Source organism: Pseudorasbora parva, chromosome 25 (genome assembly GCF_024679245.1).
Source record: "Pseudorasbora parva isolate DD20220531a chromosome 25, ASM2467924v1, whole genome shotgun sequence".
In the NCBI taxonomy this organism is placed as follows: Eukaryota; Metazoa; Chordata; class Actinopteri; order Cypriniformes; family Gobionidae; genus Pseudorasbora; species Pseudorasbora parva.
Genome location: NC_090196.1, coordinates 4,241,846 through 4,265,874, shown reverse-complemented (window position 1 = coordinate 4,265,874; position 24,029 = coordinate 4,241,846). Strand labels below are relative to the sequence as shown.

Here is a 24,029-nt window from a genome sequence, read left to right as displayed (position 1 = left end):
GCAGATTTCAGTATCTGATTTTAAAAATGAGCGGCAGAGGCAAAACCGGCGGCAAGGCCAGAGCAAAGGCTAAGACTCGCTCCTCCAGGGCGGGACTGCAGTTCCCCGTCGGCCGTGTTCACAGGCTTCTCCGCAAAGGCAACTACGCTCAGCGCGTCGGTGCCGGTGCTCCGGTTTATCTGGCGGCTGTGCTCGAGTATCTCACCGCTGAGATCCTGGAGTTGGCTGGAAACGCCGCTCGGGACAACAAGAAGACCCGCATCATCCCCCGTCACCTGCAGCTGGCGGTGCGCAACGACGAGGAGCTGAACAAACTCCTGGGCGGAGTGACCATCGCTCAGGGCGGCGTGCTGCCCAACATCCAGGCCGTGCTGCTGCCCAAGAAGACCGAGAAGCCCGCCAAATCCAAATAAAGGGATTCAAGTTAAAACCCAAAGGCTCTTTTAAGAGCCACCCACTTTATCTGATAAAGAGTGCTTCTTTGTTAATATTGAGCCCCTTAAAAAGTGGTTTTCAAACTTTGTGATGCCCAAATATGATTAACGTTTTTTAAGAGAATCCTTTCCTAAAATCAACATGGGAAAAACCTTTTGATAAATGTTGGATATATAAACTTGTTTTTTCAATTATAATTATTTCTATAAACAGCTCTTACAAGAAATGTGAGCACCTGACATAATGTATTACAACCCCAGTAAGCAAGATAAAGGGGACTGTAAGTGAGAAAAACTCACTAGGCAAACATGTATAATTTTGGAAAGTATGGACAAGTAAAACAGGTTTTGTAGATTTTATCCACTTTTGCTTTTTTGAAAACACCTGCCTTAAAGATTGAAACTGAAACCCTTGAGATTAAAACTCTTTTTCACAGGAGAGTCCTGGCCAAGAATGGGCAGCAATTACGAAAAACTTACAAGAAGGAGCAAGACAATTTTTAAAACGCTTAAAAACAATTGCACATCATTGAGTCTCCTTATCTAGTGACCGAATAATAGATTTAAATTGTTCCATAGAAACTGGAGTTTGTATTTTCAATGTCATCTGGAGTAGATTCCAAGCAGAAGGTGATGCAAAAGCCCTTTTTCCCAGGTCAGTTCTAACCAATGGAACAGAAAGATTATAACAACTTTAAGACCGAAGGGAATATTTCACATCAATTTTCTGATGAATAAGACAACCTAAATATGAAGGCAAAGGCAACAGCCCCAAAATGCTTTTGTAAATAATTAGATACCAATTAATTTTCCTTCTAATGGACAGTGAAGGCCAAGCTACTCTGTTATAGTGCAATGATGAGTTAAAGGTTTACAATCTGATATAAATCTTAGAGCGCTATGATAAACTGCATCCAAGGAAGAAAGATGAGAAGCAAACTGATACACCACATTAATCAAGGACTGGCAAAAAAGCAGCAGACACTAACCTCTTTTTAACATTAAATGAAAAACAAAACTTGTTCTAATAATAAAACCCAAGCTTTTTCACATAACTCTTGTCACAAAACTCAATCACAGTACCTTGATGACACAAAAAAGACAGGATGATCCCCTAATGTGTCTGTTTGCCACCCAATCTATTTTATTAAAATCTAATAAGGTATTGAATATTATAATAGATTATCTGAAATAACAATCACTATGTTAGCTTCAGGATAACAAATTGATTAATGTTACTCTGGCTGGGTCAGTAGCGGCAGGACGTTAACCCTAAATGTCTATTCTGGCTTCTGTGCTTTTATATGGACTGTAATGTGATTGTGTTCCAATCCGAGATCTGCACAAACACTGGGAATTACAACAATAAATACAACGATTTGGGTATAAGGAAAGAGTTGTATTCTTCCTTTGAGGTATTCAACAAAAGCAGCTCGAGCGGGAAACCCTCCGCGTTTGAAAATAAGAAACGCGCAGTCATTGGCTAGCCCTCATGCGCAGACGTCACATATCAGCCAATCACAAGCCTCGGCACCCTCGCGTATAAAAGCAGGCGTGTAGCAGAAAAGCGGCATTTCAGTTCCAGCAGGACAGAAGGAACCTAAACTACAGCAATGGCAAGAACCAAGCAGACCGCTCGTAAATCCACCGGTGGCAAAGCCCCGAGGAAGCAGCTCGCCACTAAAGCCGCTCGTAAGAGCGCTCCGGCCACCGGCGGCGTCAAGAAGCCTCATCGCTACAGGCCCGGGACCGTGGCTCTGCGAGAGATCCGCCGTTATCAGAAGTCCACCGAGCTGCTGATCCGCAAACTGCCCTTCCAGCGGCTGGTGAGAGAAATCGCTCAGGACTTTAAGACGGATCTGCGCTTCCAGAGCTCCGCTGTCATGGCCCTGCAGGAGTCCAGCGAGGCTTATTTGGTCGGCCTGTTTGAGGACACCAACCTGTGCGCCATCCACGCCAAGAGGGTCACCATCATGCCCAAAGACATCCAGCTGGCCCGCCGCATCCGCGGAGAGCGCGCCTAAACACGCATCTGTTTCAGCCGCTTCATCAAACCCCAAAGGCTCTTTTAAGAGCCACATAAGTTACACTAAATGAGACATTACCACTTTAAACGCTGAATATGAGTAGAAATTTGCTTTGCATTAACAATTTTGGGTTTTCATTCTCTAAATCACTTATTGTAGAATATATGGTGTAAAAATATGGAAATGCCAGCATTATCAGGTGGTGCTTCTCTTTTTTTTTGTCTATCTTCATCTTCCTTCACTCCTAGAAGTGAAATGTTCTCTGCGAGCCGAGCACTGATGGATGAAGACATGGGCTGTGTGACATCTGCTCGTGTTCATGTCTCTTGTACTTCAATAAATCTGTTACATGATATTAGAACTTTTTTTCAGGAATTCCCCAATAAACATTACTACAGCAAGATGCATTTTTTTAAAGAATGTAGACAAATTTTTCCAATTTCAGTAACAATAGGCTACAAATCAAATGCAAATAAAAAGCACACAAAATAAAGGAACAGAGAAATAATAAAGTAGATTTTTTGATATTTTTGATATATTGTTTGATATTAAGGTGGTTCAACACACTAGACTGTATAGGTCACCTGTGTTTTCTCTAATGAAGATGCATCAATTAAACTACTGAGAAGTACATATGCTAAGCCAACATGTCCGTTTACCAATCAGTGGCCAATTTTAAACTACAATAAATGTTTTTCAACAGACTTGCTAAACTCATGAAGGCCCATCCCTAAAACAAGCCCCCGATGGATTAGAGCAAATCAGGGAAAGCGATTAAAATGCAGATTGTGTTTTAAAAACGCCCCACTGATCTGGAAACCCCCACTAGTGTTCTGCAGAGATACACACCTGCATGATCTTGTGCTCATCAACTACACATCACTGTTAGTTCAATGTCACTGTCTCCACCCATGTGTGCTGTTGACTTTCATCAGTTTCAATGCTAATCCAACATACTTTAAACATTGAAATATCAATCTCAACCAAAATAATGGTTTGGATCAAAACTCAACATTGTATCAATGCTACCATGCTGTCTGGGTAATGTTTTAAGAGCTCGCTCAAGTACTGGGGAGCTAAACCATTTAGTGCTTTGTAAGTAATTAGCAAGATTTTAAAATGTATGCGATGTTTAATAAGGAAGCCAGTGAAGTATTGACAGAAGCGGGCTAATACAGTGCCTTGCGAAAGTATTCGGCCCCCTTAAACTTTGCGATCTTTTGCCACATTTCAGGCTTCAAACATAAAGTTATAAAACTATTTTTTTGTGAAGAATCAACAACAAGTGGGACACAATCATGAAGTGGAACGAAATTTATTGGATATTTCAAACTATTTTTTCAAACAAATCAAAAACTGAAAAATTGGGCGTGCAAAATTATTCGTCCCCCTTAAGTTAATACTTTGTAGCGACAGTTTTTGCTGCGATTACAGCTGTAAGTCGCTTGGGGTTTGTCTCTATCAGTTTTGCACATCGAGAGACTGAAATGTTTGCCCATTCCTCCTGCAGAACAGCTGGAGCTCAGTGAGGTTGGATGGAGAGCGTTTGTGAACAGCAGTTTTCAGTTCTTTCCACAGATTCTCGATTGGATTCAGGTCTGGACTTTGTCTTGGCCATTCTAACACCTGGATATGTTTATTTTTGAACCATTCGATTGTAGATTTTGCTTTATGTTTTGGATCATTGGCTTGTTGGAAGACAAATCTCCGTCCCAGTCTCAGGTCTTTTGCAGACTCCATCAGGTTTTCTTCCAGAATGGTCCTGTATTTGGCTCCATCCATCTTCCCATCAATTTTAACCATCTTCCCTGTCCCTGTTGAAGAAAAGCAGGCCCAAACCATGATGCTGCCACCACCATGTTTGACAGTGGGGATGGTGTGAGTTCAGGGTGATGAGCTGTGTTGCTTTTACGCCAAACATAACATTTTGCATTGTTGCCAAAAAGTTCAATTTTGGTTTCATCTGACCAGAGCACCTTCTTCCACGTTTGGTGCGTCTCCCAGGTGGCTTGTGGCAAACTTTAAACGAAATTCTTCTTGCCACTCTTCCATAAAGGCCAGATTTGTGCAGTATACGACTGATTGTTGTCCTATGGACAGAGTCTCCCACCTCAGCTGTAGATCTCTGTAGTTCATCCAGAGTAATCATGGGCCTCTTGGCTGCATCTCTGATCAGTCCTCGGACCTGCCTGGTGTGTTCCTTGTTCTTCATGATGCTCTTTGCGCTTTAAACGGACCTCTGAGACTATCACAGTGCGGTGCATTTATACGGAGACTTGATTACATACAGGTGGACTCTATTTATCATCATTAGTCATTTAGGTCAACATTGGATCATCCAGAGATCCTCACTGAACTTCTGGAGAGAGTTTGCTGCACTGAAAGTAAAGGGGCCGAATAATTTTGCACGCCCAATTTTTCAGTTTTTGATTTGTTAAAAAAGTTTGAAATATCCAATAAAAATTTCATTCCACTTCATGATTGTGTCCCACTTGTGTTGATTCTTCACAAAGAAATACAGTTTTATATCTTTATGTTTAAAGCCTGAAATATGTTTTTTTTATTTTTTATTAAAATGATTCTATCCAGTTATGATTTTGTTTTAGTTTCTTGTTTTCTAAAGTTTGTATTTGGTCTCTGAGGAGTGACTAAGGGTCTGGCCTAGAGATGTGTGATGTGTCACTAAACACTGGCAACAAGGTCGTGTGTTTAGATTTTCGAGGTATCACACACCCCTAACATGTCAGGAGTGCAGTAACAGCGGTTGCTCACTTAGCCCGGCTTCCAGAGATGAAATATGGATTCTGCTCCAGATCTGGAAGGTCACTACGGGCCTAATTCTGGGGTGAAAGCATCAACAAGTGACACGTCAGTGGAAACGTGCATCAGATTAACTGACTCGAGAGGAAATTTACCATGACTGTGCATTGTCTCTGAGCCAATCAGAACCATCCACATTGCAGTAATGACGTGGATAAGACCTTGAAAACGGTATAACTGTTGGGACAATTGTATGTACGATAGGGCGAGGCAACGAGACGGTGAGAGCGGGAGCGCGGCCTACGAACTCCTTGTGAGACTTGAAGCTGGCTTCTGCTTTTGAAACTGCAAACTATTCTTAAGTACATTTTTCTTTTAATTAACTGCAATCCTGAGTCTTTGTCTTAATTTCTTCACTACTGGTCCTGGGTCATAAGCTGTTAACCCCTTACAGTAGAATGCAGTTTTACAGATGCTAGAAACGTGGCTTTCAAATGAAAGATTGGTATCAAAGAGCACACCCAGGTTCCTGATTGACGACGAGGGCTTGGCAGAGCAGTCATCGAGTGTTAGACTTCTAGGTTACTATTTGTGGAGCTTTTTTGTCCAATAATTAAAAATTCAGGGTTTTTTTCTGAATTAAGTTGCAGGAAATTACTAGTCCACCAATGTTTTATATCAGCTATGCATTCCGTTAATTTTGTGAATTGATAAGTTTCGTCAGGGCGTGAAGAAATATAGAGCTGTGTATCGTCAAAACTAACGGCATATTTACTAATGATAAGGGAGAGCGCAAAGGTTCGTACTCAGAAGTGAGTGAAGAGACACCAGACTGGTGGGCGCAGGTTGATGTAAATATACATCCGTTTAGCAACGAGTGTATAATTGTGGATAAGTCACTAGGAGCCGTCAAAGACAGGCAGTGAATCTGTGTGCAACCAGAGTGAAGAGACACTAGAAGGGGCATGTCTAGTGTAAAACCGTAAGCCTGACTCTTCCATTCTTCCAATCCAGAAAGGAGTTTTTCTTATGCATGTCACATTCAAATCCAGACTCAAAACATCTGTTTAGCTGTGCATTTACTAAATGAACACTAAATTCGACTGATTGCAGTGCAATTTATATATCCTCTTTTTCTAAACTGTTTTATTGTTTCTTTCGTATGCATGTTATTCTTAAGTCTTTTGCATCTGTTGTAATTATTTGTATTATTTTAACTCCTATGTAAAGCACTTTGAATTACCATTGTGTAAAAAATCTGCTATATGAAATAAACTTGACTGTTCCCAGCATTAAAGGCAGACCCACAGAAGATCATTCATATTTTGACTCTTCTTCACGATAGAAATGCTCGGCCACTGCAATTTTCTTTATGTGGACATCAACTTATAAGATGTTAGAATCTAAAGATGTTAAACACAATTTAAACAACACAAATCAAAACGTGATTTTGTAAGATTTGTGATCAGGCTCTGAACAGATTACCCATTAAAAGTTCTTTCCGCCAATAGAATCGCTCTGGGGTCCTAAGCAGACTCTATTTCACAGGGGGATTTCTCATGACACTGGATTAGAAGAAAGAACATCGTATTTACTTCCACATTGCAAAATAAAGTGGATAACATTTCTCTAAGCGTTCCCCAAGGTTGTTTTTTTTCTTCTTATTCCAATAATGTGTTTTGATTTGTATGATTGAAGCTATTTCATGAAATAAAAACGTATTTTAAAATCATCGGTTAGAATATAATGCAAACCATATAGGGTTAAATTTTGAGATACGTTTTCCTGTTGTAGTCTCTTTCTCGCTCTCTTGTCTTTGTCTCTTTTGCAAGAAATCACTTGAGTCAGTGATCCGGATGCAAAGCTTAGACTTTAAGATAAAAAAGCTGAAAAAATTTCACAATTAAAACCGCAACTCATTTTATACAGTTTTAACTCATTACCTTTTATCCAGGTGTTTGGCACTTTTTCATTTTCAAACAGTTTGAAAATATACAGCTGGTTTCTTTTCAACTCTTTTTCATTTGCTCATCCACAGTTGTGATCAAATCTTCAGCTACTCCCTAATAATGGCATGCGCTGTTTTGAAACTTTTGTAACATGCTGAAGGCCAAAGAAGAGATACTCTTATGGTGCAAATTCAGGTAAAGGGAGACAGTATAAATCAGAGGCCTGAAATCATGCATATTCAGCAAATATAGGCTACCTGACATGTCACATAAACATATAGTGTTATAAACAATGATTGCATGTCATTCAGTTTCTCTGTATATTATATAATTAATATAATTTGATTCTTCTAATATCGTCTTCGTTAAATTGATCTAGGCTATTAAAACTTTTTTATGCATGAATTATGAAAAAACAAGATTATTTTTTATTACTTTAATGTGATGCTAAAATTAAAATCCAAAATGATTTAACTGTCCACATATGTGGACACCATGCAACTAAGATGTAAAATGGGACACAAAGCCACAGATGACAATATGGAACATTGTGTCTTTATTATGGCATGTTATGGTATGTATTTCAGCCCAGTTATTAAAAACAATAATATATAAAATAATAACAATATTGTAGGAACTATAACGGTAGTTACATATATGTGGAAGCCTAAAGCTGGGCTTTGCTGGCTCCTACTCCTCATCACTTCACATACAATCGGACTCCACTGTTGCATGACGTCCACATACGTGGACAGTATATTAATAGACTAATATAAAAAAAAAAAAAATGTTGTTTATTGTGCTAATTAATTGAGATTTCTTACAGCTCTTACAGGTTGTTGGCCTTGTCTGTTTCGTTGCTTCTATTACTCTGCCCTTTTTTGTAAGTCGCTTTGGATAAAGGCGTCTGCTAAATGATTAAATGTAAATATAAATATTATACTAGTATAATATTATTCTAATATATATATATATATATATATATATATATATATATATATATATATATATATATATATATATATATATATATATATATATTATCTAGCTCAATTGACCTTCTTGTATAAAAGTTTTTCACAGATATGCCTGGGTCATTTGGCACATGGCTATCGCTGTCAGCCATCTTGGATTTAAGATGTCATCAAGCAATGAATATTTGGAATACAATTCAGTAGCCACTGTTACACTATTGCTAAAATGGAGTTAAATTTACTGTCCCCGAAATGTGGACACCCACCATGCATGAAAGGGTTAAGCAAAGGACGGGTGTCCTTAGATCAGTTTAGGGTTAAATCAATTGTTTTGTGTTGAAGGGGAGGAGCGTGTTGCGGTACTGGTTTCTGTCAGGTCCTGTAAGCAAATATAACTGGCCTCCTTGTTGCGCTCTTTCCCTATTCGGTAAAGTCTTACCGGTAAAGTGTTGACTTAATCATGTCTGGAAGAGGCAAAGGTGGTAAGGGACTCGGTAAAGGAGGCGCTAAGCGTCACCGTAAAGTTTTGCGCGATAACATCCAGGGAATCACCAAACCCGCCATTCGTCGTCTGGCTCGCCGCGGCGGTGTCAAGCGCATCTCCGGTCTGATCTACGAGGAGACCCGCGGAGTGTTGAAGGTGTTTCTGGAGAACGTTATCCGCGATGCCGTGACCTACACCGAGCACGCCAAGAGAAAGACCGTCACCGCCATGGATGTTGTGTACGCGCTGAAGCGACAGGGACGCACCCTATACGGCTTCGGAGGTTAAACGCCTGAAATCAAGAGAAACTACAAACCCAACGGCTCTTTTAAGAGCCACCCACACTGTCGCATAAAGAGTCATATCACATCAATGCTGGGAATATGTAAAATACAACTATTACTTTTTAAAACCGATAAATGCCCAATGAATCGCTTCATAAAATGGCATTATCATATATAGCCTTCCAGATATTTTACACGGGAGGTGTTGTATTTCAAAATCAGCTGCAGAAACATGATGCAAGTGGTTCATTTAGTCTGTTTTATATGCCCCATAATGTTCCTACAAAGAGAAATTGGCCCGGGTTCCCATAAGGGTTATTATCATTTTACATAAACTACTGTTCTGAATAACAGAAATGTGTAAGTTAGAAGAATATACTGGCGCTCTATCAAACCATTATGCTGTAGAATTGCACTGAAATCAGCTTTTGGCTGATAGTTACATTTGAGTTCTAGTAATGTGTATTTCAGAGAAGATAACTGTCTATTGCAATCCAAAGTAATTTACAGAATTAAGAGGAAAAAGAAAAGAAAATTCTAATGTTTGTGGTAATGTTTTTAACGTTGTCTTAAAACCCACATTTTTAGCAGAGCTTTTGATTGATTTAATTTGTTACTTTTTCATTTTTAATATAAAGTGAGTTAAGTGAGTGACAAATAAAATATTTATTAATAAATGGGCTTTTGTGTAGGAGGGAATTTCTGGTACAAAATCTTTTTTTAAAAAAAAGGAATCTATTAATTTATTCTATAATATATATATTCAGATTACATTATCTTGCAGAATATTAGTCTTCAAACTTTTATTAAAGTAAAAAGGCGGGAAATGAACAAAGGAAACGGAGTCTACGCTACGGCGTTGTCCTTCAAACATAAAGCGGTAGGCGGGGCTAATATTTGGCTGTCCATGATTGGCCCTCGTTCCTCTCGCGATACAACGGGTTGTCCAATGACATTTTATGGATTCGGCCCTTATCTCTAGCTAAATTAGCATATGGCGGTGAATAAATGCCTCTGTATCGCTCCAGAACTCACATTGATTCTTCAGCGTCATGCCAGAACCAGCGAAGTCCGCGCCCAAGAAGGGTTCTAAGAAGGCCGTCACCAAGACCGCCGCTAAGGGAGGAAAGAAGCGCAGAAAGTCCAGGAAGGAGAGCTACGCTATCTATGTGTACAAAGTGCTGAAGCAGGTTCATCCTGACACCGGCATCTCCTCCAAGGCGATGGGCATCATGAACTCTTTCGTCAACGACATCTTCGAGCGCATCGGCGGTGAGGCGTCTCGTCTGGCGCATTACAACAAGCGCTCCACCATCACTTCCAGAGAGATCCAGACCGCCGTGCGTCTGCTGCTGCCCGGAGAGCTGGCCAAACACGCCGTGTCCGAGGGCACAAAGGCCGTCACCAAATACACCAGCTCCAAATGAGCTGTGCTCTGACCTTAACCACCCCAAAGGCTCTTTTAAGAGCCACACATGTTCTCGTTTAAAGAGCTATTAACCGTTTTTGGAACCATAAACGATTGTAGTGACCTTCCCAGCTAACACATTTATGTTGTGACGAAGTGACCGGGTCATAGTCGTCATAGAGACGTACCGAATAACGTTCCAGCGACGTAACTTTGTGATTCCTGTAATTCGTGTTGACGTTATGACATATCGCTGGAACGTGGTAGGTACGTTACGTCATAACGACCAAAATACCTCGTCCACCTTTATTTGAATATATTACTCACCTTTAGTCCGGGGAATGAAGGTAGATGTGCTTCGTCCAGAACCTTGAAATCCACAAAACTCATACACTTAAACATTTCATTCTCTGCTGTAAAGCCTTTCTACTAATACAAATCGATACGAACCCCTATTAAATTCTAAATAAAATGTAAAGTGTTAACAAATTATGAGTATAGAAGTGTAAGACGTCCACCCTTACAAAAATGTCCAGCAGGAATCCTGAAGGACTGTGCAGGGACCATGCAGGAATCCTGCAAGACAAAATGAAAATCCTACAGGGCAGGGTACATTCCTGCAGGAGTCGTGTAGGATTGTCCACATACTGTCCTGAAGGGTTGCATAATGTCCTGCAGGAATGTAGGATTTCTTTTATATCCTGTAGGTTTGTCCACTGACTTGTCCTGCAGAATTGCATTATGTCCTGCATGAATCCTACATTCCTGCAGGACATTTTTTTTACATACCTGTTGGAATCCTGTAGGTTTTACATTTTAAGAGCCCTACAGGATTTACAAGATTGATTGATTGAATACACACTTGTTGCACAATCTAAAATATAAATTCACACACATAAGGATTTCCAACATTTATTACATACCTTCACTAACTTACTACATAGTCATACTATATAGACTATATAAGCAGTTATTGTAAAAGGAGCATATCAGTTAACTGTTTTGTAGAATTTTCCTCTCATTCATGTTACATCAGTATCACATGTAACATTTCTGTTCATTTGTATCAACATTTAAGAAAACAGCACATTGCAAGATTAATAACTTAGTTTATCGTAAGTCTTACAATACAATCATGTCTATAATCCAGTCCACAGTTTTGAACTATCTCAAAAAAATGCATTGAAGGTTAAACTGCCCAATCAACAAGGACAATTGATACCTTCACAACTCAAAAAAAAAAAAAAAAAATTAAGCTGGCCTATAAACTTTAATACATACTGAATAGATTAACAAAATGCTCAAACTCAAAACACTTGCTAGAAATGACTAAATATGTAGAAATTACTGTACCCTACAGTACATTACTATAAATGCATGACTATTCAGTCAACTTCCCATTTGTTAGGTTGAATGCAAAGTAAATTAAGTACTCCAGACACATTTTTTAAGTAAACACAAGTTGTTTTGATTTCAGTGCACTTCATTAATTTGACATCACTAGAAATACAGCACTCCTTAACTATCCCTGAGACAATAGTCCCTGTTTGTCTGTCTTTAACCATGCTAAATTTGGCTGTACTTACTGGATCGATAAAGGTGTAGCCTGTGTCAAGCCCCACATCAACAAATGACCTCACCAGTGCCACTGCCCCGTTTTCTGTAAGAACTACATGGTTAATTCTTCTAGATAGTGTTGTGCTTGTTTTTGAATGAAATCTGTTTCCATTAATTATAGCCCTTGCATAAAATACACACTGGTGAACATTAATGCCATGTTTGCTGAGAAGATATGCCTCTCTTGGTGTTGGTGGTCTTATGACTGGTGAACCAAGGAAGATTACATTTGTTTTAATTATGCAGTTTTTGGCAAGTTTGTACCCATGTAACATCCGCTCAACAAAGTCCTTGCTTAGTCGATTAATACTATTGTTGTAAACGCTTGTCAAAAGTCTTGGAACACTTTAAAAAAGAAAAAATGCATTGACAATTTGCTCTGGAACTGCCTGTGTGCCATGGAAGAGCTTTTGCAAGTTGCCATTGTGACTTTCAAAAATAAAAGCACTCTGGCACCATAGTGGACCCCAGTTTCTGACAGATTGTGCAGCATGCTCTAAAATGTGCACATTGAAACTGACATGACATTTGCCATACAATCTCTCAAAACGGCTCACAAAAGTTTTCAGCAGATATTCAGCTGCATCTATGTCATTTGAAGAAATATTATCTTTAGTTTTAACAGACAATACGTTCCTTGTACAAGTAACAGTAAGTGTTCAAGGAATTGGCGTGGTAAAATGCCAATCAGGCATGGAAGACTATAAAACAAAATAAAATTCCTGTATTCTGAGGCCTTCCAGAACTTGCGTATCTTTATAGGTCGTGGAGGTCTTGTAATATTAACTGGTGGCTTGATTTCAAGGGGCCGTTTGTCAATGGCCATGATTTCTCTTCCCATATACCAACTCTCTCCATGGTACTTTGTATCAAACCATAGAGTTGTCAATTGCCTACATACACCCAGTAAAATCCCATGCATGTAATCAAAAGAAAATCCTAGTATGATATTAAAAAATGTTAAAAGCATTAAAGGTGATGGCCCTTTGACTCCCCGAGCACATGTGCCTGTTTTAACTGCTGTTCTCACATCATCAAGATGCTGGTTGTGCGTGCGTGTGTTTGAATCACCGCCACTTTGTGAACTATATACCCTAGTGAAACCATTTCCCTTGGCAACAATTTCTCCCTTCTTATAACACCAGTTACATCCATGTTCCCCATTAAATTGCTTAATATTTTGGACAGTGCAACGAGCAACTGAGTCGCACACACAGACAAGATTAAACACACGGACATTCAAGCTTTATCCGGTGTGCATTACTGTTAGACCTTCCTGCTAGCTGAATGCACTCATTGACAAATGGCTGCATAAAAGAATTCATTTTGGGCTTAGAAGGACCAAACCACAAACCAGCCAGCAGCACATGTCTGCTTCGTGCTTCTCATATCTGGGGGGAGTTCATTGATTATGATTTGGATTGGCCAAATGTGGAAGGGAGATGATTTAAAAATGGGGACACCATCAACATTCCAAGTGAAAGGTTCAACTGGTCTGGATCATTCAGGGGATCGACAGATTTATACATGGCACCATCAAATATATCTTGGACACTGTCTGGACTGCTTTTGCCCCTAGTCCATTTGTAATCCAACGCTGCTCTAAATGTTGAATCTAACATCTTTTCTTCCAATTGTTTTCTAATCGATACGTTCATAAAAATGTCACCTGATTTAACAGTGAGTTCTTATCCCCAGGTTCAGAACCACATGAGGCACAACAAGCTGGGATCTCATTACCAAAGTAATGATGACATTTGGGGCAGATGTACATCATTTCAAAAGAGTTGCAATCAAATGTTTTAAGAAATTTATATAAACTAATGGGTACTCCATTAGTTCCTTCTGGACAATGCAAATTGATTAGGTCTAGTAAATCACTAAGGGCAGATTTTGTTGTGGTGTGCCTAAGAGCATAACATAAAAATAAGGATTCTTCATGACTAATCTTAGCATTGGGGTAGATCTTCTCTTTTACTGAGTTTGGGTTCTCTCCACTGTAATCTTGTGCATCACCACCTGCTGCAGCATCCATCTACAAGAATTGTGAAAAATAAAATACTACCAGTTCAAATGATTTTGTTAACATATCAATTTTATTCTCATACTCATACAAACAATTATAACAATTATATTATAGATAAAATTAAATCAAAACAATACTTTACATACTATAATATATTATCGTAAATACTTTCGAGTATGTGAGTTATAATGAATAAATGGGAATTTGAAATCGATTCACTATCTAAATGACAAATCATTATTACTATAAATCTTACCAAAAGCAAATTTGCCACATTTTCTACATTGTTGCTCATTTCGCTGTCACGTGTTGTTCTTATGCAAAAGAGCAAAGATTAGGAAGATAACATGAAAAAAAAGAATATTGTCACTGCTAACAAACTGCATGAGAATTGCTAATGCTTATGGTGCGCAATCTTACTGTGGGGTCTTGAGGTGGAGTCATAGGACAGTTTTGCAGTTCATAATTCTCACTGTCCGATTCTTCATCCTAAACACACAGACAGACAGATGTGTCCAATTTGTATTCTGTACAAGCAGAAATCTAGTGGTATGTCATATGTGCATTACTTTTACTTACTTGACATACTGGATGTTGCAGCCATGTTTTGTAGTTTTTTTTCCTAAAATCTAAATGCAAAACAGACCGTCAAATAAATAGAAGTTAATGCCTCAGATCCATAAAACAACATACTGATATATTTTAACTTAAAGAAGAACAACTTTTTAACTTATACCTCTAACATGACCACTCCACCTTCTCTTAGTAGCAGTTGGAACTAATGTCTGTTTTTGTAGGTACAACTTGTACTCCATTTTTACTCACTGCAAGTAACAAATAACAGCTTTTATGTAGCTTCTTTCACATAAAATGTCTCATAAATAACGTTTTTTGACTAGGTTGCTTAACTATAGATTATTATTAGAGAAGTTATGAAAAGGATACTTACAGGGAAACGGGTCCGTTGCTTTGTAGCACTCGCTCAGCGCTGTGGGAAAAGTGTCCGTTATTTTGTTGCCCAACCCGGAAGTTAGCGGCGCATGGGTTCCCTCGATCAAAAGCCTATGCATTTTCCCAAGGGGGTAATCTAGCGCTCGGAAAGCGTTCCACCCCTAGGGGCTGCCATTGCTAACCAAGCCATCACCTGCTGTTAGCATCCCATTGACTCCCATTCATTTTTGAGTCACTTTGACAGTGAATAACTTTACATCTGAGACGTTTAAAGACTCCATTTGTCCATTGTTTATTTCTAAAGAAACATGACAATGTATAAAAGGCTCCATTACCTTGTATCTTACACTATCGCCCCGCAGCAGCTGTTTTTGTAAAAATAGGCTAACGATTGCGTCATAACCAACGCGACTCTGTCGCACAGTTGAGAAATTACCGTATAGACCTGAAGAGACGCTCGCAGGCAATCTTTTACTGTCTATGAGACAATCGGGGGGACGTGGAGACATGTCCTGGAGACTAGTCTGATAAAGTCAAGGGGGAAGAATGGGGAGAAGCCCATAGTGAGCCAAAAGCAACGGGAGAAAATATTTAAACAACGTGATTCAGCTTTCGCTTTCCACATCTACTAAGATGTGGAAAGCGAAAGATGCGCAGTTCACTCAGCCATCAGGAAGTGAGTGCCCCTAGGTTGACTTCATTCTTTCGCCGTAGACGTCAATGGGAACGCTCGGTCCATTTCTTTTACTGTCTATGCATTTTCCCCATAGACTAGATTTAAAAAATATCAAAAAATAAGATCTGTGTTCAACAAAGAGTTATGACCCTTACAGGTTTTGTCTATCAAGACAATCTTTGCAATTGAATCCAAAATGTATACCGTTTAAAGCCTAAATAAAGCCGTCAGATATAAAATGCTAATGGTAGGCTATAAACGGACTACAGCCGGTGTCATGACAAATCCTGTCCCCCTGTGAAATCGTGTCCGCTGGTAGCGGTTTTAAATGCCTGATCAAAAGTTGTTATACATGGTTCTGGACAATCAATTGTTTAAAAATAACTAAATAATAAACTAATAAACTATGAATTCATTGCCACACTAAGTACACACGCAAAACATTTATTTGAAATATTAAATTGATTGCTGTAATGGGAGCAAAAACATGTTCTGAATTATATACTTATATAAGCACTTATAGCTTCAGTTATATACTACTAATATATAAAACATATGCTTTGTAAGACATTAAAGACTATTTTAACACAATTTAAACAGTAAAAATCAAAACGCGATTGTGTAAGAATTGTAATCAGGCTCTGAACAGATTACCTATTAAAATTTCTTTCAGCCAATAGAATCGCTCTGGGGGTCCTTGCGGACACGATTTCACAGGGGGACAGGATTTTTCATGACACCGGTCATCATCAAGCTTCCTCAAACTTTATTTAAAAAACACGTTCGCTCATTATGTTGTGCGCTTTGTATGAACACTTATCCACTTTTTCATGAGAAATATTGACCATTCGTTTTTTTCCAAAAATGTTAGAAACTAATTGAGTTTATGCGTGCCTCTCTGAGATTTGTTTTCTCGTTTGTTAATGTTTTATTTATTCTTTTATTGTTTTGTTAGTTTATATAAATCTTAATATTATTTTCTTTGTGATTAAGATTAGGCTATTATGCCTCATCATCGTGCCCCAAATAGACTTTGAAGATTATCTTTCACTGTATTATGTTTGATTGTATGTTTGCTAATTCGCCGTAAAAAAACGTGTTTTTACCACCTCAGAAGCACTAACGACGTAAGCTATAACTTAGCCGTATCAATTTACAATCGTATGTCCTTTTCCTTATTTCCTTACGATTGATCATAATCGAGGAGAGAACCACTATAAATCTGGACATGTAGAACAGCGCAGCTTTCATTCGACGACTTGTGGTTCCATCTCGGGACAAAACAAAACACTACAGTCTCCACAGAAATGAAGAACCGGTAATCGGTTACCTATCATATATTTCTGTGTACAGCAATATTTGGAAACACTACTATTTGAAAGGACTAAATATATAACTTTATGTATATTATCTGAAAGGTAAACTTCTAAGAACGTGAGGCTGAAACGCAGGCTAGTTTTTTATTTTTATTAAACATTTACTTACAGAATTCTAAAGTGAATGAAACGTGGGCTGGTGAGATTTCCCGTTTGTCACGATGACGTCTAAAGTCCAAAGGATGTGGTCCCTTTAAGCAACTTGTTAGCAACCGCCGTTTTTAAGACACAATAAAGTAAAAAAAAAAAATCACAAGCAGGTTAGAACTAGTGTGTTTTTTGTCATGGATCAAAATGTGAAAATATTTAGAGGCTTTGTTAACCACAGACCTTTTTTCAGGCGATTTAGCAAAAACCCATTCAAAAAACCCCATAGACTTTAGAGCGAGGGAACCGGAAGTGCTAAAATGCTAACTCACTTCCGCGTTTTGGCCTATAGTGACGTCATGACTTCGGCACTCTATTACTCCAATCTTTAGTGTCACATAATCCTTCAGAAATCATTCTAAAATGATGATTTAATGTCAATGTTGGAAACATTTGTGCTGCTTAAAGCTACACTGTGTGATATTTTCCCCATCTAGCGGTGAAAAGGTATATGAGTGTATAATAGTTTTTGTTCCTCTCAATTCTGATTTCGTTTTAACTCCTACGGTGGCTGATTTCCACCATGTATCTGATTAAGATGTCCAGGACCTCCAACAAAAAATAGACCCACAACAATAAATATCCAGCTGTATTTTTAACCATCATCATGGGGTACTTTGTATCCCTGTTTGCACCAAATTCATCGGGTGGGATTTCTGCCAAAAAGCTCTTTTTACAGTTTTGTCTGACCACAGAACCATGTCCCTTTTGAAGTTCAACTGAATATGCCAGAGTGTGTTTCTGGATGAGCAAGATTTATTTGATTTTATTATTGCTCCCAAACAACATGTGGTGATGTAGTTGTTGTTTGATATTTTTTTAGGTTTTCTGACCGTAAGACTAAAAGAATCTCTGCAATTCTCCATCTGTGATCGCTGGAGAGTCTTTGTCTTCTCAAACCCTCCTCCTCGCCGTGCATTAAAGCTACACTGTGTGATATTTTCCCCCATCTAGCAGTGAAAAGGTATATGAACATCCAGTGAATATTAGTTTCTGTTCCTCTCAAATCTGATTTCGTTTCAACTCCTACGGTGGCCGATTTAGTCCAAGATTAACATGGCAATCCCCCTCTTCACATTCAACACGGTGCCATCGAGTGTTAAAACGCAAAAGGCGAAGCTTGAATTTATGGGTATGTCCCTCTTTGGCTAATGTACTTTCAAGATGGAGGGGCAACATGGCGACCAGCATTCGAACCCCTCACCCGTATGTATTTTCAATGGCATATTATAAACTTACGAGAATACTTTATTACTTGAAAGAAGTAAATATACATTAATGAGCACATATTTTTTGAAAGAACTAAGTGATTTTAGCTAAGAATAAACTAAAAAAGTTACACAATGCTGTTTAATATTTTTTATAACCTGCTGTGATAGACCCTTTTACTGTTTGTATACAATGATGACGTAGCAACGTATGCGCGCGCATTTTGGCAACAAACTGTGGCGAGAATCAGCAGCATGTCAAGCTACGTGAGCGGATTAAGCAACACAAACCGAGAAAGTTATTTTAAAAAGTTGACTTTATCAAATGGTATTCGGCTACCAGTTCCGTGTACTATAGTGGAGTGGATAGAAGACGTTAACAGATGGCCAGATATAACTTAGTGGTCGGATATATACGTATTTAGTCGAGAAACCGAGCGTGTACACCCGAGACAAGCATATAAATCACTGGATGCTTATGAATACGTTGACTGTGGGCATGTACAGAATGTCCAATACAATGTTCTATATTTATTCTTATCCTTCACACAGACATACATTTATCCTTTTCCTTACATTTTATGTTATTGATTCGTGTCGACACTTCTGTTTAAAGTTTAATTTTGTAATGCTATAGTACTTTAATAGCAACTATGTTGCTTGCATACATTTCTCAGATGGTTATTTTGCAATTAAACTATTAATAAAATCATTACAAATGAAATTGATAAATACTGTGATTATTGATATGATAATCTGGGGGTGGGGGGTACATTATACACACCAGTGGCAGCCAATGTTCGGAGGTTTATTATAAATAATTAAGTTTCAAGTGCAGTAAATGTTTTACAAATTATTATTTTTAAGCGAGCATTTTTATGTCCTCGTTCCAATCAATGCATTTAATCGCCTGCGTACCGCCGGTTCTTCTGAAACGGCCGTGATCCTGTCAGAATTCTATAAAACTTAAGCCCATTGGTGGAATAGCGATTAGTGCAACCAAAAACGCAACAGCCAGATGCTGGGAATACATTTTGATGCTGGGAAACCGTTTTGATAAACTTTCGGAGTTGCTCACACGTTAGAACCACTAGGGAACAACACCACTTCCGTTGCCAAAATGCGCGCGCAACTCTTTGATCACGTGGGCTGTAAAAGGGTCTATACTCTTTTCAAGATTTTTTGATTACTAAAAAGTTAAAAAGAACATCATGTAATAATATTTCACAATATTAAGCTACTACTTTTTTCTGTATTTTTGATTAAATAAATGCAGGCTTGATGAGCAAGAGACTTATTGCAAAAACATAAAATAGTATCCAAACTATACTACCATATTGCCCCTTTTCTACATTTGAGCCCCTGCCCCTGAAGAACTCTCTGCACGTCCCTGCTAACAGCTAAATTCAATTGGTGCGGTATCCTGTTAAAAATAAACATCAAGCATTCCTGTTTACTGTTCTGTTCTCTTCTGTGAGAAGGCTATATGAAAAGTTTTCACATCCCCCACACAGCCCAGAACAGAAGATTTGTCCTCATCTTCACAATGCCTGAGAACTGTTGATTCTGTGCAGGTCCACATTAATGCTGCCTGGCCTTAAACATGGGCTGGTTATGCAAATGTGGAGAGGTGTAAATATTAATGATCCCAACTGTTACATCACAATCTGTGTTATGTTGGGATTCGCCTGTTTTTCAGTGGTCTTTTTTTTCCAAGCAATAAGATTTACATATGAAGTAGTAAACAATGGTGTTTGAGGCTCATTATATGTTCGTTCCATGTAAAGAACTCATATTCAACTTGCCAATGTAAATACAGTTTTCCATTCTACCTTAACACTTGAGTGATGAAGTGTATTTATGATGATGATTATTGTTATTATTATGTTGACAGATCATCTGCTGGCATGCATGAGAGTGACAGAGAGACTGTCTGATCGTGTGCTTCAAGCTGCCCAAAACAACAGCTGTATGAAAGCCTCCTCATGCCCTCGCTGATGTTGATTTCATTAAAGTCTCTTTCAGACTGTTTGCTGAACACACAGAGGACGCGTTTGGGCTTTTAGCGACTTTTCCACTTAAAATATCCATCAAATTTACACGCGGCTTTTCCCCGCGGCTGAAGCTCACCTTGGGTTTGATCTGTCGATGGCAAACTAAACATGTCCTCTACGCGTGTTTAGTTTCCAATGAAAGCTCTGAACCTTTGCTTTGTGTTAACTTTGATTTGACTGTGATAAACAATTTTACCGCTTCAGTTTTACAACAAATGTGAGAGAAGAAAACACGCTTGAGAGGCTCGTGGAGGCGCGCAGACACCGAGCGGGCAGGTTGAGTCTATAAGGTTCTCATGAGTCATTGAAGAGAGCAGCGCCGCGCGAGCGCCATTCATTTCTGAAACCAGAACAGCGTTTGAAAGATTTTAAATCTGATCAGAGAAAGATGGCAGAAACCGCCCCAGCACCGGCTGCTGCCGCCCCAGCCAAAGCGCCCAAGAAGAAGTCCGCTGCAAAGGCCAAGAAAGCAGGTCCAGGCGTCGGTGAGCTCATCGTCAAGACAGTATCCGCGTCCAAGGAGAGGAGCGGCGTGTCCCTCGCCGCCCTGAAGAAAGCTCTTGCCGCCAGCGGCTACGACGTGGAGAAGAACAACTCCCGTGTCAAGATCGCCATCAAGGGCCTGGTGACTAAAGGCACCCTGGTGCAGGTCAAAGGGACCGGCGCCTCGGGTTCATTCAAGCTCAACAAGCAGCAAGCCGAGACCAAGAAGAAGCCAGCCAAGAAAGCGGCTCCTAAAGCGAAGAAGCCCGCGGCCAAGAAACCCGCTGCCGCCAAGAAGCCCAAGAGCGCAGCGGCAAAGAAGCCCAAAGCCGCCAAGAAATCGCCCAAGAAGGCCACGAAACCCGCCGCTAAGAAGGCGACGAAGAGCCCCAAGAAGGCGAAGAAGCCAGCAGCCGCTAAGAAAGCAGCCAAGAGCCCCAAGAAAGCCAAGGCGACTAAACCCAAGACGGCAAAGCCTAAAGCCGCCAAGCCTAAAAAGGCAGCTCCTAAAAAGAAATAAGCATTGGTACAAACAAATAACGTTAATTCCTCAACGGCTCTTTTAAGAGCCACCCACTAATTCTGAAAATAGCAACTCCTGTATTTTACTGATTTGATCAGTTTTAACGGAAAAGTCGAGAAACTTTTTCTTGACCTGTAGCCGCTAATGGACACTAATATAAATCACCAGATAAAACAAGTCTTGAATCGCTAAACCATTTGTATACAAATAAAAAACTTACATTTTTAATTTAAGTGATTAAAAATGAACAGAACGGTTTTCAGACATTGATTAAAGTTCAAATTGGAGGTTCACAGTACAGTCAAACAACCCCACACAATAAAAGCAGTGATAAAACTCCAATATTACAACAAAAAACGACCATAAAACTGCACAATATCAGCTCAATGTGCCCAGAATATACAGTGTGAAAGCGAGACCGCGATTAATATCCATATCCCATGTTAAAGTGTACAAATCCAACATTTATAGAGAAGTAAATAATTTGAAAAGCTTGTTTAAATAGTTGCTTCACAATTTTAGTTCAAATATGTTTACACATATTAACTGTGCACAGAAAAAATTGATAAATTAATATTAAGTTTTATAATCCCCTTGCCATCTGTTTAATGTCAATCATTTATATTAATGTTCTATCAAATATTTAATTTTACTTTCTTATTAATCACAAATACGTGTGCATAATTATTCCCGCTAGGAAGGGGGTTGGGCTTTGGAGGGAAGTTCAGTGATTGGTTAAAATCTCTTCAGACTCTAAACCAATGAGCGACTTGCACTCTGCTTTAAAGACAGTGTGAAGACACGCACTTTCATTCTCTTTTATTTTCGACTGAGCAGATATTAATATCTGATTTTAAAAATGAGCGGCAGAGGTAAAACCGGTGGCAAGGCCAGAGCAAAGGCTAAGACTCGCTCCTCCAGGGCGGGACTGCAGTTCCCCGTCGGCCGTGTTCACAGGCTTCTCCGTAAAGGCAACTACGCTCAGCGCGTCGGTGCCGGTGCTCCGGTTTATCTGGCGGCTGTGCTCGAGTATCTCACCGCTGAGATCCTGGAGTTGGCTGGAAACGCCGCTCGGGACAACAAGAAGACCCGCATCATCCCCCGTCACCTGCAGCTGGCGGTGCGCAACGACGAGGAGCTGAACAAACTCCTGGGCGGAGTGACCATCGCTCAGGGCGGCGTGCTGCCCAACATCCAGGCCGTGCTGCTGCCCAAGAAGACCGAGAAGCCCGCCAAATCCAAATAAAGGGATTCAAGTTAAAACCCAAAGGCTCTTTTAAGAGCCACCCACTTTATCTGATAAAGAGTGCTTTTCTTTGTTAATATTGAGCCCCTTAAAAAGTGGTTTTCAAACTGATGCCAAGGATCCCCAAATAAAATTAACGTTTTTTAAGTGAACCCCTTCCTAAAATCAACATGGGGAAAACCTTTTGTTAAATGTTGCATATATAAACGTGTTTTTCCAATGATTATTTCTATAAACAACTCTTACAATAAATGTGAGCAACTGATGTACTGCATTACAACCCCAGTAAGCAAGATAAAGGGGACTGTAAGTGAGAAACTCACTAGAAAGATACTAGGCAAACATGTATAATTCTGGAAAGTATGGACAAGTGAAACAGGAGAATGTTTGGTAGATTTGATCCACTTTTGCTTTTTTGAAAACCCCTGCCTTAAAGTCATCTCTTTGAAGAGAGGGGTGACCCATTACACTAGTAAAATGTTTCATTGCTTTGCATCTACAATCATGAGAGTCACAAAAGGTGTAGATTATATTTTTATTTGACCTTTAGAAGAATCTTACTGAGATTAAAACTCTTTCACAGGAGAGTCCTGGCCAAGAACGGGCAGCAATTATGAACACAAACTTACAAGAACGAGCAAGACAATTTTAAAACACAAAAACAATTGCACATCATTGAGTTTCATTATCTAGTGACCGAATAATAGATTTAAATTGTTCCATAGAAACTGGAGTTTGTATTTTCAATGTCATCTGGAGTAGATTCCAAGCAGAAGGTGATGCAAAAGCCCTTTTTCCCAGGTCAGTTCTAACCAATGGAACAGAAAGATTATAACAACTTTAAGACCGAAGGGAATATTTCACATCAATTTTCTGTTGAATAAGACAACCTAAATATGAAGGCAAAGGCAACAGCCCCAAAATGCTTTTGTAAATAATTAGATACCAATTAATTTTCCTTCTAATGGACAGTGAAGGCCAAGCTACTCTGTTATAGTGCAATGATGAGTTAAAGGTTTCTGATATAAATCTTAGAGCGCTATGATAAACTGCATCCAGGAAGAAAGATGAGAAGCAAGCTGATAACAAATTGATTAATGTTACTCTGGCTGGGTCAGTAGCGGCTGGACGGCCACCCTAAATGTCTATTCTGGCTTCTGTGCTTTTATATGGACTGTAATGTAATTGTGTTCTAATCTGAGATATGCACAAACACTGGGAATTAAAGCCAATATCTCGGAACAAATAAATACAACCATTTTGGGTATAAGAGAAGATTTGTAGCATACTCTTCCATTGAGGTATTCAACAAAAGCAGCTTGAGCGGGAAACCCTCCGCGTTTGAAAATAAGAAACGCGCAGTCATTGGCTAGCCCTCATGCGCAGACGTCACATATCAGCC

The 24,029-nt window shown here is 39.3% G+C and overlaps 4 protein-coding genes, 1 long non-coding RNA gene and 1 pseudogene across 5 annotated transcripts; 5 read left to right on the top strand and 1 right to left on the bottom strand.

Annotated features, from left to right (window-relative positions):
* The first annotated feature begins 6 nt into the window (after positions 1–6).
* Positions 7–22,770, top strand: LOC137064972 (histone H2AX-like; annotated as a pseudogene).
* Positions 2,048–2,839, top strand: LOC137064932 (histone H3-like). The gene has a single exon (XM_067436489.1). The coding sequence runs from the start codon at positions 2,048–2,050 to the stop codon at positions 2,456–2,458; it is 411 nt and encodes a 136-aa protein (XP_067292590.1). The 3' UTR covers positions 2,459–2,839.
* LOC137065193 (histone H4) lies at positions 8,601–8,968 on the top strand. The gene has a single exon (XM_067436779.1). It carries the CDS (start codon positions 8,605–8,607, stop codon positions 8,914–8,916), a length of 312 nt encoding a protein of 103 aa, XP_067292880.1. The 5' UTR covers positions 8,601–8,604; the 3' UTR covers positions 8,917–8,968.
* LOC137065152 (histone H2B-like) lies at positions 9,965–10,817 on the top strand. Its single transcript, XM_067436725.1, has one exon. The coding sequence runs from the start codon at positions 9,965–9,967 to the stop codon at positions 10,337–10,339; it is 375 nt and encodes a 124-aa protein (XP_067292826.1). The 3' UTR covers positions 10,340–10,817.
* Positions 14,243–15,412, bottom strand: LOC137065457 (uncharacterized). The gene is made up of 4 exons (XR_010901647.1): positions 14,913–15,412; positions 14,700–14,787; positions 14,543–14,592; positions 14,243–14,452 (listed from the first exon to the last, which is right to left on the bottom strand). It is a non-coding gene; the product is annotated as an uncharacterized lncRNA (long non-coding RNA).
* Positions 20,723–21,568, top strand: LOC137064824 (histone H1-like). The gene has a single exon (XM_067436349.1). It carries the CDS (start codon positions 20,764–20,766, stop codon positions 21,376–21,378), a length of 615 nt encoding a protein of 204 aa, XP_067292450.1. The 5' UTR covers positions 20,723–20,763; the 3' UTR covers positions 21,379–21,568.
* Positions 22,771–24,029: the final 1,259 nt, after the last annotated feature.